The following is a 12,850-nucleotide window of genomic DNA, read 5'->3' on the forward strand; positions in this document are numbered from 1 at the left end:
CTTTGTAAAAACTGAACAGAAGTATTCATTGAGGCAGTCAGCTAGTTCTTTATCTTCTTCCATATACCTTCCTTTTATTTTTAATTTGGCAATTCCTTGTTTTAGTTTCATTTATGTATCAGAAAAAATGCCTTATCGCCTTTTTCCCCTGACTGAGCTAATTTCTCTTCTGCCTGCGCTTTAGAAGCTCTTATAACTTGTTTGGCCTCTCTCTGCCTAATCTTATAAATTTCCCTTTCATCCTCTTTTTATTTTATTTATTATTATTATTATAATTACTAAATGCTATCTTTTAGTTTTTAATGATTTTGGCCACTTCTGCTTAGTACCACAGCGGTCTCTTCCTTTTTTGGCTTCTACTGACTAGCCTAATGCAATTACCTGTTGCCTTCAATAGTGCCACTTTAGTCCCATTTCTCCTGGACTCCATTGAAACTGTTCCAATCTGATAGGGACTCTTATACCTCTAATCTAATTTTAGAAGGGTCCGTTTTTTCTAAAATCTAAAACGTTTGTTTTTGTGTGGTGTGACTCAGTCACTGTACTTATAGTAAACCACACTGAGTGGTGATCACTAGATCTCAAGCTTTCCACTACAGTAATATCAGATACCAAATTTCAATTTGTGAATACTAAATCTAAAATGGCCTCCTTCCGGGTTGGCTCCTCAACTAATTGCTGTATCTATCTAAAAAGCAGGGCCTCGATTTGAAAAAGCACACACCACACATATGCAGCGTGCTCGCCATTCATTTCTATGGGAGTTCAAAGCTAAATTTTGGAAGTCCCATAGAAATGTCTGGAGAGGACGGTCCCAGCTCCATTCACCTCTATGGGAGTCCCAGAAATAGCCAACCAAGTACCCTGCTATTTTCGGAACTCCCACAGAAATCAATGGAGGGTGGCCGTGTATGCCCAATTGCTCCTCTTTCACTTTGGGGGTCCCATTCTGGAGATAAGAGCGGGTCTCACCAATGGCTGAGGTGAGACAGCAGCTTATCTCCCATGAGAATAAAAGGATCGGGGCATAATGAAATCCAACATGTCACTTCACACTGCCCCCCCAATATTTGTTATGGGGAAAGGGGGAGGAGATCCCCATGCACATTAGATACTGTGAAATTCTGCTTTGGCTGGCGTTCATCTAATGTGTATGGTCACCTAGTGTTTTCTCTACCTGCAACAAAAATCAATAACCTGATTCAATCACACTTAACAACCCCATACAGACCTAACTGTATAGATAACTTTTTATAAATTTTCATTTTCTAAATCACAGCCACTGATATCCAAATACAAACCTCGAGTTTTATTTTCTCTAATTCTGAACGCAGCATGTCTATTTCTTTTTTCAGATTTTCAATTTGAAGATCCCTTAAAACAACAATAAATGAGTCAGTTCTGCCGCCATGATGTTTTAAAAGAGTGCCTAAAAGGTGTTAATAAAACAATATCTACCTGTCATCAATCACCACACCATTTGGAGGACCAAAAGTTTGTTGGAAGATATCTTCTACAACCTAAAGAAAAGTGAACAATTGTACTCAATAAAGAATATCTACTGACATATTTTCTTAAAAAGAGGACCTGTCACCACTCCTGACATGTCTGTTTTAATAGCTTCATGCATTTCCCCATGTAATAATTCTGAAGCATCTGTTCTTATGTCTGTATGTTGTGCCATGCCTTTATTATTTCATCTAGAAGTTATGAATGAATTGCTAGCAGTCTGCAGTAAGGGCACAGAGGGTGGTAAGTAGTTTGTTGGGGGGGGGTGTGTACCTGCACAGACTCACTATCTAGTAAGTGCCAGGCAGGGGTGTATACCTGCACAGTCTAGCACTGACTGGATAGAGCGAGTCAACAGTCATAAGAACAGATGCTCCAGAATTGTTATTACATAGGGAATGCATGAAGCTATTAAAACAAGCATGTCAGGAGTGGTGACAGGTCCTCTTTAAAATTCTTAGGTAGCTTGCACACCAAATTATTATTATTATTATTTTTTATTTATAAATTTTGCCCAAAACATATACTTAAGTTTCTGTAATTTTCTAGAGGTCCAATAAATATCAAAGCATGCAATGTTTAACATATGTTTTTGCCCTAAAGATCACACATAACTTTAGTATAGGTAACAGCATAAAGCTTTATGTTAATAACATTATGACAGCCTGAAAAAGCCTTAAAAGGGTGAAGTCCTGATGGCAGCAGCTATCCCTTGTCCCCATACAGTATAGGTGACTAATGCATGTAAATGCAACTCTTTACCTCCACTGACGAAAAGTCACTTATTGGTAAGGAAAGGTTTCTTCCTGATAAATGAATGTTCAGTCGGCGCATGTAAATGTGCCTTTACAAAGTGTATACCGGGAGCTATTCTTATCCGTATCATTGGGGGGACACGGGCTTGACCATGGGCATAGCTGTTGCCGCTAGGAGGCGGACACTAAGCACACAAAGTGTCAGCTCCTCCCCTTTAGCTATAACCTTCCTACAGGGACCAAGCTAAATCAGTTTTAGCTTAGGGTCTGTAAGAGGCAGACCTCCCTGCGTTGCAGGTCTGCAGTTTTTTTTATTTATCATTTTTAGTTTTTTCCTTTTTTTTGATTAGACAGCTAACTGACCTCCTCAATCTAAAATGCGCCAAACCATACCAAATTTAAACAATATATGCACAGGGATAGGGGAAACAAGTTGATGACCTATCTTATCAAGAAGAGGGTTGAAACACTGCATATCTCTGAGATTAAAACATCTAGAGGATTAATTGTTTCCTCGGCGAAAGATATTGCAAAATAATTTAGCTCCTATTACACAAATTTATATAATTTAGATAATATTATTCTGTCACACCTGGAACAATCTAAATCTACCGAAATTGGGGGAAGGAGAGGTTTCACCAATCCTAGCACCTATCACAGAAGAAGAGGTTGCAAGAATCAAGAGCCTGCCTATAGGCAAAGCCCCGGGGCCAGTATTAGCGCCCCATGTAACTAGCTGGTGTCAGGCCTTGGTTAAGGGAGAATCCCTGCCAAGACAAGCATTAGAGGCTACCATTACCTTAACACCCAAAGAAGGCAAGGATAGTACAGAATGTTGTACTTATAGACCCATCTCATTACTCAACTTAGATGTTCAAAAATGGGCTAAATTGTTGGCATACTGACTTAATGCTTTTATCCCCAAACTTATTCACCAAGAGCAGTTGGGGTTTGTGTTGGACAGAGAGGGGAATCTTCAGTCTTGCAGACTTATCAATGCCATCACTTGGGCAAAGAAAAAAAGCACTTCCTCTAGTGCTTCTGGGTACCGACGCTAAAAAAGCAGTCGATAGAGTGGATTGGCTGTATATGCAGCGCACGATGTACAGATTTGGTTTTCCCAAAGCATTCATTCAAGCAGTTATGTCGTTATACCACTTACCAAGTGCAAGGGTGAGAGTGAACGGTTCTCTATCGAGGCCTTTTCACATTAGAAATGGAACCCATCAAGGGTGCCCCCTTTTTCCCCTCCTTATTCATATTAGTCATGGAGACCTTGCTACAGGCTTTGAGATTACCTCTCATTAAGGGTTTGACGGTAGACAAAATAGAGCATAAATGTGCAGCGTTTGCGGACGATCTCCTCCTGCTTATCACGAACCCCAAACAAGCATTCCCACAAATCTTTAGTCCATTTAGATAGCCATCTAAATTTAAGATTAAGTAACCCAAGTCGGAAGCCACGGGACTCTCCCTGGCACCTGTAGCAATTAATTTGCTTAAAGCATCCTTTCTCTTTAAATGGAACCTAAACTTATTGCCATACTTAGTGGCAAGTAAACTTAATTGTACTCACCAATAACCCTGTGAGCTTATATAGATCTAATTATCTCCCGCTCCTGAAGAAGACTCAATTACAGTCTTTATCTATACCATGGGTGTCCTGGATAGGGCTGAAAAACTTACTTCAGACTTACATTGTACCAAAAACGAGATTTTTGTATAACTTACCAGTAAAATCTCTTTCTCGCTCTTTCCTTGGGGGACACAGAAGACCTTGGGTATAGCTCATCTCCCTAGGAGGCGTGACACTAAGTTTAAACTGTTAAGCCCCTCCTCCACAGCTATACCCTCAGCCTGGAGAGAGAGACTGCCAGTTGCGTGTCCAAGTAGTGAGAAAAGGCAAAGCCCAACAAGTGGAACCAACAAGCCAACTACCCAACGGGTAAAACAAACTCGGAAACCGTGCAGAGAAAAACAAAGAATGGGTGGGTGCTGTGTCCCCCAAGGAAAGAGCGAGAAAGAGATTTTACTGGTAAGTTATACAAAAATCTCGTTTTCTCGCCCAGTTTCCTTGGGGGACACAGAAGACCTTGGGACGTTCAATAGCAGTCCAAGAGGGGAGGGACCACAGTACCAAGGCGAGGCACCCGAAGGCATCAAGAAAACCGCCACCTGCAGACCAGGCGGCCCAAGACAGCATCCGCCGAAGCCCGAGTATGCACCCTGTAGAACTCGGTAAGATGTGAAAGGAAGATCAGTGACCGCCTTGCACAAATGCATGGCCGAAACCCAATGCCTCCGGCCCAGGGGGCACCGACTGCTCTGGTGAAACGAACAGTGACACCAAAAGCAGAAACCTGCCCTTAGTGCGGTAACCACAGCAACAGCCACTCCGAGAAAGCGGAGAAAAGCCACCCTGGAGGCCGCAACCCTTTGCGCGGACCTTCCGGAAACACAAGAGACCGAACATCGACAAGATTCGGAGATCTCCAAGGAAAAATTCATGGCCCAAACAACGCCCAAACGCTGAAGCGTCCGTTCCCGGGGCGAGAATGGTAGGACGAATGCCTCGCTGAACTGAAAGACAAACACCACCTTCAGAAGGAAGGAAGAGACGGGATGGAGAACAGCCCTGTCCTGGGGAAAGAAATAAGGCTCGGAACAAGAAGGGCCGCCACTCAGGCACCCCTCAGAGCCACAATGGCTACGGAAACAACCGCACAGGACAGAAGGAGTAGAGAGAACTACTGTAACGGCTCCAAAGGAAAGACAGGAGCGCCAAGAACCCAGCATGTAGATCCCAGGGCGGTACCGGAGGGCAGTACAAAGGGAACCCAAGAGCCGCTCCATGGAAGAAGGTCTTGACAGGCCCAGAGGGCCGGGGAACACTGAAAGGAAGGACAGCGCCGACACCTGACACTCCAAGCAACAGGGTCCCAGGACCAGGTCGGACTGGAGAAAGACAGAACCATGGAGAGAGAAAGGCAGAGTGGGGGAAACGCCCAGCTTCCCACAGAACCCCAGGTAACAACCCCAAGTCCTACAACAGATCCTGGACGAAAGCACGGCCAGGAGCGAAACCAGCGAGCCCGCTAGGGTCGCCTAGGCAAGCGGGTGAAAACCCAATGAGATCAGGCGCAGACCAGTAACACGGCAGAAGGGTCGGCAAAACTGGTCCCGTCGGCCCCCGAGCAACGTCGCCCCGCATCCACCCGGAGTGGGGGAGCAGAAGGACAGACGGAAGGAACCGAAGGCTCCGCCCAGCAACCACCAGATGCCAGGACAAAACAGGCTAAAGTCCATGCCGATGTAGTCACCACAGGAAGACGTTCTACAGACCCGGTGTGGGAGATCTAAGGGCAATCTTGCCCGAATGGTAGTCCACCTAAGTTACCGAGACGGTAAGTCCCTAGTAGAACCATTCCCAGAATGGAAAAAACGCAATCTGCACCCAACGGGAGGACAGAACGCAGGCAGACCCGGTAAATAGGCACACAGCTAGTACAGCCAGTGTGAACAAGGGAGACAGTACGAGGCCAAAAGGAACACCGGAACCATCCACAGGAACAACCATGCTCTCCCCAGAGGGGAGGGCAGTGAAAGAACAGCCTCTGAAGCGTGGCCGACACACAAAAGCCACATCAGAGTGATCTGTACTGAGCAGGAGCCAAACAGAGCCGGCGAGAAAAGGCAGTCGAGCCAGAGGCCGGCAGAACACCCTCCAACCGAAGGAGGGGTGGCCAACAGGGAAGCCACAGGACAGCTCAAGAGCAAAAAACCCCGCTACACCGAGACGCCCGGTACACCGTCTCGCACCAAGGTGGAGGTCCACCGGACCTGGGTAAGCGAGCACCCAAGAGAAGTTGGGTGACCTTCCCGAAAAGAGCGTCCCGAACCTGATAACAGATCAGACTGAAGCGCAGAGGGTGCCAACCAGAAGGACTCATACCACACCGCATCCGAAGGGGAGGAAATGGTAGTAGGCGAGGGAACTGTAGTCCCGCCAGAGCCAACGTAGAATCCGAGGGGCGCTGCAGACAGCACTCTCGACCATGTGACCACTAGCGCAGGGGAACAATGCCGCGGGAGGACGAATGGGTACATATCCAGGAACCACGAACACACCCCGGGCGGAAAGGCCAACGAGAGGAATGAGTACCACCCAGCTCGGTGCTGTAGCGAACAAGTAGAGCCCGTCTACCTATATATAAGGTATATACCTTTGAACACATTGGGCATTCATCTGCTGTTTGTTGAACACCACCTTAGGCTCACACAGGTGGACCGAATGAGTTCTTTAGAGAATAGTGCAAGGCTTGATGCAAGCATCGTATCTCAAGAGAAAAAAGTATATCTCAGGAGAGAGGGAGGCATACGTACGAGTAGCCCCGTAAGCAGTGAGAAGGCCAACTCACCTATGGAAGGAGAAGGCATACACGGCCCAAACAATGGACAGAGCGCACAAGAAAGTCCGCTCACTGCAAAAAATAGTCACTCAGCGAAGGATCAGCCAGAGTCCAACCGTGACAACAGAAGTGCAAATTGCAACCTGAAAGGTAGCCATGCACAAGACTAGTACGGCATGCGATGGAACGCAAACAGTCCGCACAGAAAAAGGGGGGAAATGTACCTGGCAACACTGCAGTCGGCAAGAGTGCAGAGGCCTGCCCAAAAAAGGGGAGGATGCTAAGGCCAGTACCTACTTCGGAAAGCAGGACATACCATATTCCGCCCAGAAGGGGGCCATGCCCATGGCCGCACATATCCAGCAGAACGCAGGAAGGTCCACTTAGTGAAAGGGAGCATGCACAGGGTTACTATCATTAAGTGATTGTGCAAAAATCCACCCAACACCGAATTTCGTGAGTGCACCACTCCGCCAATGAAGGGGGACTTGTACCAGTCCAGCACAACATAAACAAGGACAGCCAAGGATCGCGTGAGCGTGCAAAATGCCGCCCATGGAATAAGGGGTGGCCATGCACAAGACCAGCACCGTATCCAATGGGAGTGCAAGCATTCCACCCAAGTTAGAGGGCATGCTCAGGACCGGCAACGCATCCAGTGAGCGCAGTATTCCGCCCAGAAATGGGGGTCATGCACATGGCCAGCATCGCATCCAGAGAGAATGCCGCCATGGATGGGGCCATGTACATGGCCAGCAACGTACTGGCAAGAGAACAAACACCGTCAGTGAGAGTGTACGTATGTCGCCTGAGGAAAGGAGACATGTCCATGGCCGGCAGCGAATCCAGCGAGAGTGCGGCACACCGCCCACGGAAGGGAAGGGGGGGGGGGTGTCATGCATATGGCCTGCAACGGATCCAGTGAGAGTGCAGTGTACCTCCTATGAAAGGGGTTCACGCACACGGCCGGCACCGTATCCGGTGAGAGTGCAGTTTTCCGCCTATGGAAGGTTTCATGCACATGGCCGGCAGAGAATCCAGTGTTCCGCCTATGGAAGGGGAACGTGCACATGGCCAGCACCGTAACCGGGGAAATGCACCTGCAGCCACCGGAAGGAGGGTCATGCACCTGCAGCCACCAGAACTAAGGTGGGCGACGAATCATGGCCAGAAAAAATAAAATTAAAATAAAATCTGCATGCACTTGGCCAGCGCCGTATCCCAGGAGAGGGCAAGAAAAACACCTGGGAGGGGGAACCCCCGGGGGTGGGGGAACCTCCAGGCGGGAAGAATTCGCGCTTGGAGAGTTCCCGCCCCCCCCCCCCCCTCCCAGAGGCCTGAATTTTGCGGCCTAGTAGGCCGTGAAGCCGGGGCCTAAATTTTAGCGTTGCCCGGCTGACCGGGCCGCAAGTATTTAAAGTACCGGCCGGACCTAAGCCGGCCGCGGGAGCCCCCGTACCGGTCGCGGGTGCCCACCCCGAGCGCCGGTATTGTGCCAGCAGGCCGCGAAGCCTGAACAAACTATGCAGCGCCCGGCCGGCCGGAATGCACCGACGGCCGGCCGGGGCCTGTTGGAGCACAGCTCTAGCAATGCTGGCTGCGGGAGCCCACCCCGCGGCTGGAAGAATCAGGGACCCGAGAGGAGCGTGGAGGTGCGGCCCAGCAGGCCGCGATGCCTGGGCCCAAATTTGCGGCGTCCGGCCAACCGGGCCGATGGTCGGCCGGGCCTAGTTGGAGCATAGCTCGCACATGCAATGCAGGCCGCGGGTGCCAGCCCGCGGCCCGGAAGAGTCAGGGCCCGGGAAGGAGCACTGGATGGTGCAGCCCAGCAGGCCGCGAAGCCTCCACAGACGTCTTCACCCTCGGTCCGTTCCAGCAGGGTCGCCCCTTCAGCTACTGGCACCGTAGTGGCAGGGCGCTGGAAGAGGGACTTGGCGTGCGGGCGACCCTTGCGCTGGCGGGATGCAGGTGAGCTGGGCTGCCCTGGTCCACCTTGCCTTCTGTGGGGGAGGCAGCAGTACGGGTGACCGGCACTGGCGCAGCTCGACCCCGGGAAAAACAGAGAGGTCTAGTGCGTCTGTTGTCCCGGATGATCTGGAACAAAAAGAAAAGAAAAAAAAGTAAAAATCTAAATTTAAACAAGGAGAAAACAGCCCTGCAGAGCAGGGAGTGTCTTGCCTCCTTGGACACTAAGCAAAAAACTGGCAGTCTCTCTCTCCAGGCTGAGGGTATAGCTGTGGAGGAGGGGCTTAACAGTTTAAACTTAGTGTCACGCCTCCTAGGGAGATGAGCTATACCCAAGGTCTTCTGTGTCCCCCAAGGAAACTGGGCGAGAAATTAACATATTTACTTCAGATGGTTCCCATACATCTCCCACAAGTATTCTTCAAACAGGTCAGAAATAGCTTTACAGCCTTCCTCTGGAAGGGCAAAAAACAGAGATTAGCATATGATAAACTTATGAAGAGCCAGGCGGAGGGAGGTTTTGTATTACCTGATCTACAGACATAATACAAACCTATACAACTAAAACGGCCATAAGGAAATACCCCTCATATGCACTCAAGCTATTGAGAAGGGCAATTTCCTAGCCAGACAGGAATTGAAGAGCTCACGCAAACTACTAGCCAACAAATATGATACCATTCCAACCCCATCATGGTTTGAGAAACTAGCATAAGGCGAAAATCTTCCGAGACATATTATTTCATTCCTTTACAAATCATTAAACTCCGCCTCTGAGATAATTACACCTGCTTATATCCGAGAATGGGAGCGAGACCTTGACAGGTCTTTTTCCACACAAGAAACCAGACAAATCCACCAAAAGTCTCACGGTTTTTCAAGATGCGTCAAGAGCATTCTTATTAACGAACTCTCAGGACTTTGTCCGCCTCAATTTATTACCGCTCCTGGACCAGTTTAGGCAGAAAGTTCAGGTGTGGATCAAACTCCCTTTATCACTTATTGGTCGCACCAACTTGTTGAAAATGATTCTTATGCCACAACTCCTGTAACATGTTGCATAATGCCCCGTCCTGGATCCCTCTGAGAATATTTTATACCATCAATGCAATATTTAGAGACCTTGTCTGGAAAAAGAGAATACCTTGCATAAAGCTTACCACTCTGTGCAGAGCTAAAACTCAAGGGGGGGCTGAGCGTTCCAGACCCATGGATGTATTATTTGGCAGCCCAAATGCAACACCTTAAAGGTTGGGGAGAGGAGAATAAGAGGAACACAGCTGGGTGGATTGTGCAACATCTTGTCAAAAATAAGTGTATAATGGCAGCATTAGAGGGTGGCACTTTCTATGACAAGAGAGTGCAATATGGGATATTGCATACTATACGTGCAGTTTGGTGGAAAGCTAAGGAGATCGTAGGGATTCAAGGATATACACAATCCACCCCAATCTGGCCTAATTATCTGTATAAAGAATCGAACACAGTAACCAATGCAAAAATTTGGGGCACCTACGGTCTTAACCAGTTATGTCAGCTGTTTGAGAATAACTCCCTTAAGGAATTTAATAAGCTACATCAAGAGTTTGGACTGCCTAAGTCCTTATTTTATGTCTACCTTCAAGTACGACACTCCATACAGACGCAAGACCGTAAGAGAAAAATAGTACCCATTGACAAACATTTGATTATCAACCTTACGGCCTCTCACGAGGATACAAAAGGAGTGATTTCATCGCATTATTTGAGTTTTATGGCGGCACTACATAAAAAAACGATCGTTAAAACTCTGTTGGAAAAAATCAATAAAAATGATTTGATTTAAAAAAAAAAAATATATATATATATATATATATATATATATATATATATATATATATATATTATTTTTTTTTTTTTTTTTAAAGATGCAAGAGCATACAAAACCATGACACATTGGTACAATGATCCGAGTAAACTATTTAAAATGGGACTTGCAGACTCAGACACGTGTTGGAGATGTAAAACATATAAAGGCACCTTGGGCCATATTATGTGGTCTTGCCCTCTTTTGCGCTCCTACTGGAGTCAAGGTGAACAGAAGACCAATGAGATCTGTAAATCTTCCATCAAGCTTTTACCTCAGTCAGTCCTACTATGGCTACCTTCCACAAGCTGGCAACCTACACAGTCAGACTTGCCAACCCTTCTTATTCAGGCAGTTAGACTGCTAATCCCACTTTGTTGGTTGAACACTGACCCTCCCACACTAGAGCAATGGTACGAAAAAGTCGACCAGTTATGCTTAATGGAGGAACTGGCAAGCTGGGCAAAGAGAACACACTCTAAATATACCCACCTGTGCAAACCCTGGAAAATATTCAGTCATCCTCAATGAGAAATTATGGGTCTCACTGAGAGACTGGTAATATATACACTCTAGGTTTTCTCTTAACAGGTAATAAACCGTCTCAGGATTAGGAGATGACTAGGGAAACTGACGTTCTTACTGAAGTAATCAATATGGTACTTCAACCACTCAGCTTCAATTCCTCTTGATCTTTGCCCTTAAGTTCTGAAGGAAGAATTGTCCATGGCCGTTTGACACTTAACTGTTACTGTCTATTGTTTACCACCCCAACTCCGGATGGTGGTTGGGCATATCGACCTATACAGGAGATATGCTTGGGCATGTTCCATTGAATGTATACCTGGGTGGACATCTATACTTCATTCTTTTGATTGTATACTTAATCTTACAAGATTTAAAGTATGTTCTATGCAGAACATTTAGCTGAAGATGTCCATACACCCAGTATTCGCAATCTTTGTGCTTTCAACCACCACTCCCCTCCCTATATCCCTGCCCTTCTTCCCCCTGTGTTTGATTGCTATGCGGTAGGACATTGTGAAGATTACATAACATCATTGTTCTTAATGTCATTATATATGTAACTCGTAAAATCTTAATAAAAAGAGATTTGTTAAAAAAATATATATATATATATATATATATATATATATATATATATATATATATATATATATATATATATATATATATATATATATATGTGTGTATGTGGAGACTAAGGGCCTGCGAGCTTCTATTGGCAGATAAGGGTCATGTGACCGTGTGTATGGCAGTTGGGATATGAGGAGAAAGACCGGCGGGCTTCTTTTGGCTAATGTAGGTCATGTAATGGTGCCATATTTGCATTTTTTGGGGAGAATATCTCAGGAACGGTACGTGCTAGAGAGCTGAGACCCGGTCCAAAACCTTTCCGGACACCTAATGTACCTGTATGCCAAATTTAGCAATTGTAAATGCGACAGTGCAGATTCGTTTAGCGGACATACATACATACACTCCGCTTTATATTAGATATGTTAGATATGTAAAATAGGGGGGGTGATTTAAACTTTTAATATATGTTTGTTTTTTTACTTTTTATTAACAATTAGCCCCTTTAGGTTGCTAGAAGCTGGGATCTTTTGATCCCTTGTCCTATTCACCCTAATAGAGATCTATTAAAGGTGAATAGGATTTTCACATGCTCGCTGTTGCGCTGTGCTTTGTGCACACAGCAGCAGGGAGCTTACTAGGGCAGGCCTGGAAGGCTTCAGCCACGATTTCACTGATGAGGCTCCCTTCAGAAGGTAGAGGGAGCCACATCCCTCTGCCTTACCTCACAGGTGCCACCATCAAAGTTAATCACAGCACCTGAGGGGTTAACTGACTGGGTTCGGCAGGATCGCTGTATGATACAGCTAATACTGCAGCAGCCCGCTCCATACATTACCACAACCACAGTGACGCAAAGCAATTTAAAATTTCCCATTTGCCTTTAAAACAGGATGACAGCAACATGACCAAACTGTGTGGTCGTACCCTAAAACTGCAACACTGTAATAAACCCCAATAAGGGCATATAATAAAACGGTATTCACCTGCTGCTCCACTGGCTGGCTGTTGTTAATTTCAATCAGAGACTCAGTTTGCGGCTCCTCTTCTTCTGGAGTCTCATTTGCCATGACTACCACAGGTTTAACATGTTCATCCAAGGCTGATGCTCTTAAAAAGTTAGGTGGATTCTGTTAAAATGCAGACAAAGAAAATTTCATTTATAAGAAGAGGTAAAAACTGTTTTGTATATGAACTGGAAAGGCTTTTGACATGTAGAGATGTTCTATAATAATAAAGACTGCAACACCAGTCTTGTTTCACCTTTT

General features: G+C 46.3%; 1 protein-coding gene across 1 annotated transcript in view; it reads right to left on the minus strand.

The window, feature by feature from the left end:
- The window catches only part of HIP1R (huntingtin interacting protein 1 related), a 163,564-nt gene that overhangs the window by 69,363 nt on the left and 81,351 nt on the right, over positions 1 to 12,850 (minus strand). Inside the window, exons 11-13 of the mRNA XM_044275716.1 lie at positions 12,569 to 12,712; positions 1,459 to 1,520; positions 1,302 to 1,374 (exon numbers count right to left, since the gene is read on the minus strand). Of these exons, the coding sequence (XP_044131651.1) occupies positions 1,302 to 1,374; positions 1,459 to 1,520; positions 12,569 to 12,712 (279 nt within the window). The remainder of the gene's footprint in view (positions 1 to 1,301; positions 1,375 to 1,458; positions 1,521 to 12,568; positions 12,713 to 12,850) is intronic.

The sequence above is a fragment of the Bufo gargarizans genome, chromosome 1 (assembly GCF_014858855.1).
Source record: "Bufo gargarizans isolate SCDJY-AF-19 chromosome 1, ASM1485885v1, whole genome shotgun sequence".
NCBI lineage: Eukaryota > Metazoa > Chordata > Amphibia > Anura > Bufonidae > Bufo > Bufo gargarizans.